Genomic DNA, 2,285 nt, shown 5'->3' on the forward strand with positions numbered 1-2,285 from the left:
TTCCTGGTTTCAGGGGGGACCCTGGAGTTCAAGGCCCTGTAGGCCTACAAGGTGAGGACAGCAACAGAGAAAGGGGACTTCTCAGGGAGCTGAGACAGCTTTAGCTGAGAGGCAGAAGCAACTGCCTGGGAAGCCCAGCTCCAAGGAGGCAGTTTCTTAAAGCCTTTTCTCTGCTCCTCATAAAGCTGCCAAGCTTCTTGTCAAGAGGAAGGGCCAACAGGGCCAGCAGTTATACTTGGCTTTAGAGAATGTGTGGGCAGAGTATAGCAGCTACTCCAGATAGCTTGTCCTGAACTAATGTGCTGCTGAGAGGAGGGAGAGTGGTGGAGGATGAAGATCAATAGAGAAATCCAAAGGCTGGGGGACAGGAAACCGGGCTTGTAATCCTAGTGTTTCACCAACTGGAATAAGCTAGCAGTTTCTCTGGGCCTCTGTGTCCTCATTTCTGACATGGGATGTTAGCAGTAGCCCTGTATTCTTCCAAGCATGGCTGGGAAGATAAGAAGAAGGAAGGAAGAAATGACCGAAAGGGCTCAGAAGGGCACAGAGTGCAATCCGAGGGCCCAGATACCCCAACATGAACTAAGGACTAGCCCAGGAGGCTGGGGCTTGATCTCAGTGTGCCCTCTCCTAGTGAGTCCCCTTTCTCCAAGGAGGGCTCCTCCAGATCCTGCACATTGAATACCCAGTTGTGGGTCTTCTCTCTTTGCAGGCTCCAAAGGTGTTCCTGGCATCCCTGGCAAAGATGGCCCCAATGGGCTCCCCGGCCCGCCGGGGGCTCTTGGTGATCCTGGTCTCCCTGGACTGCAAGGCCCTCCAGGATTTGAAGGTCTGGTGATGTTGGCACTAGCGGGCAGAGGGCTTTTGTGAGGGTTTGAGGCTCTGGGGTGATTCAAAATCTCAAATCTGAGAATTAAGAAACCTGATAGTAAAACTTGATGCTACCAGGAGGCTGGAAAATTGGGCTCGGATTCATTTGCTCCCCCGCCCCCACCCCCACCACCTCTGAGCCTGTGAAGAATTAGAGCCCTATATTCCTGAAGAAAAAGTACTGCTCCAAATCTATTTTCTGGATTCTCTTCTAGATCTGAAGTGCTATAATTTTATTCTATAGCATGGCCCCTGCCCTGCACTTCCACTTTTCTACTCAGGGTTTCTGCCATGGATGGGAGGCAAGTGGTTCAAGGGATAAGAAAATTGAGATCAGATATGGCTGTTCTGCTACTTACCTCCCATTTTAGATATCGAAGATGTCAAATCAGTTGTCCTGAGTAGAGTACAGTTCTGAGGCTCAGTGGGAAAGTACTATGATCATCCACCATGGGCAGGAGAGGAGGATGCATTTTTGCCCTGCTAACCTAACTCTACTTTTGCTGCCTCTGATTCTGCAGGTTATTTCTTATGAGAGTCTGCAAGGCCAGCCCAAGAAGTCCCCCCTTCTGCTCCCCCATCCCCATATAGACCCAAAGTCAGGCGACTATGGGAGAAAAGCCAGATAGCATGCTTTTTAAAATGGTGACTCTATAACTGGATACAGTAGTCCCCCATTATCCGTGGGGGAGACATTCTGATGCCTACGGTGGATGCCTAAAACTGAAGATAGTACTCAATTCTATATATGCTGTTTTTCCCTATACATATGTACCTATGACAAAGTTAAATTTATAAATTAGGCCACAGTAAGAGATTAACAATAATAACTAATAATGAAATAGAACAATTATAACAAAATACTGTAATAAAAGGTATATGAATGGCTTCAGGCCCATTATTAAGCAAAATAAGGATTACTTGAATACAAGCACTGTGATACCTAGACAGTTGATCTGATAAACGAAAGGGCTACTAAGTGACTAATGGGTAGGGAGCATACACAGCATGGAGATGCTGGACAAAGGGATGATTCACATCTTGGGCAGGATGGAGCAGTTGGTGCAAGATTTCATCATGATACTCAGAACAGCATGCAATTTGAAAATTGTGAATTGTTTATTTGTGAAATTTTCCAATGAATATTTTCAGACTGTGGTTAACCATGGGTAACTGAAATTGCAGAAAGTGAAACCCCAGATAAGGGGGAACTGCTGTACATTTGAGTTGGTGTTCTAGCTCTACCATTTACTAGCTGTGAGACTTCTGAGCCATAGTTTCCTCATCTACAAATTGGGGTGATGATGTTGTTTTGAGGATCAAGTTAACAGGTGTACATAACATGCCCTGCTTGATGCTTGGCACAAAGTGAGTAACTGCTGTTATTATTGGCTGCACCTGGTTCACACCTTTTC

The 2,285-nt window shown here is 46.2% G+C and overlaps 1 protein-coding gene across 1 annotated transcript in view; it reads left to right on the forward strand.

Moving 5' to 3' along the window:
* Positions 1-2,285, forward strand: part of COL4A6 (collagen type IV alpha 6 chain) — a 312,034-nt gene that overhangs the window by 304,653 nt on the left and 5,096 nt on the right. Inside the window, exons 42-43 of the mRNA XM_015591655.2 lie at positions 1-51; positions 713-829. The exon at positions 1-51 is cut by the window's left edge and continues 17 nt beyond it. Coding sequence (XP_015447141.1) covers positions 1-51; positions 713-829 — 168 coding nt within the window. The remainder of the gene's footprint in view (positions 52-712; positions 830-2,285) is intronic.

The sequence above is a fragment of the Pteropus alecto genome, unplaced genomic scaffold (genome assembly GCF_000325575.1).
Source record: "Pteropus alecto unplaced genomic scaffold, ASM32557v1 scaffold246, whole genome shotgun sequence".
Classification (NCBI taxonomy): Eukaryota; Metazoa; Chordata; class Mammalia; order Chiroptera; family Pteropodidae; genus Pteropus; species Pteropus alecto.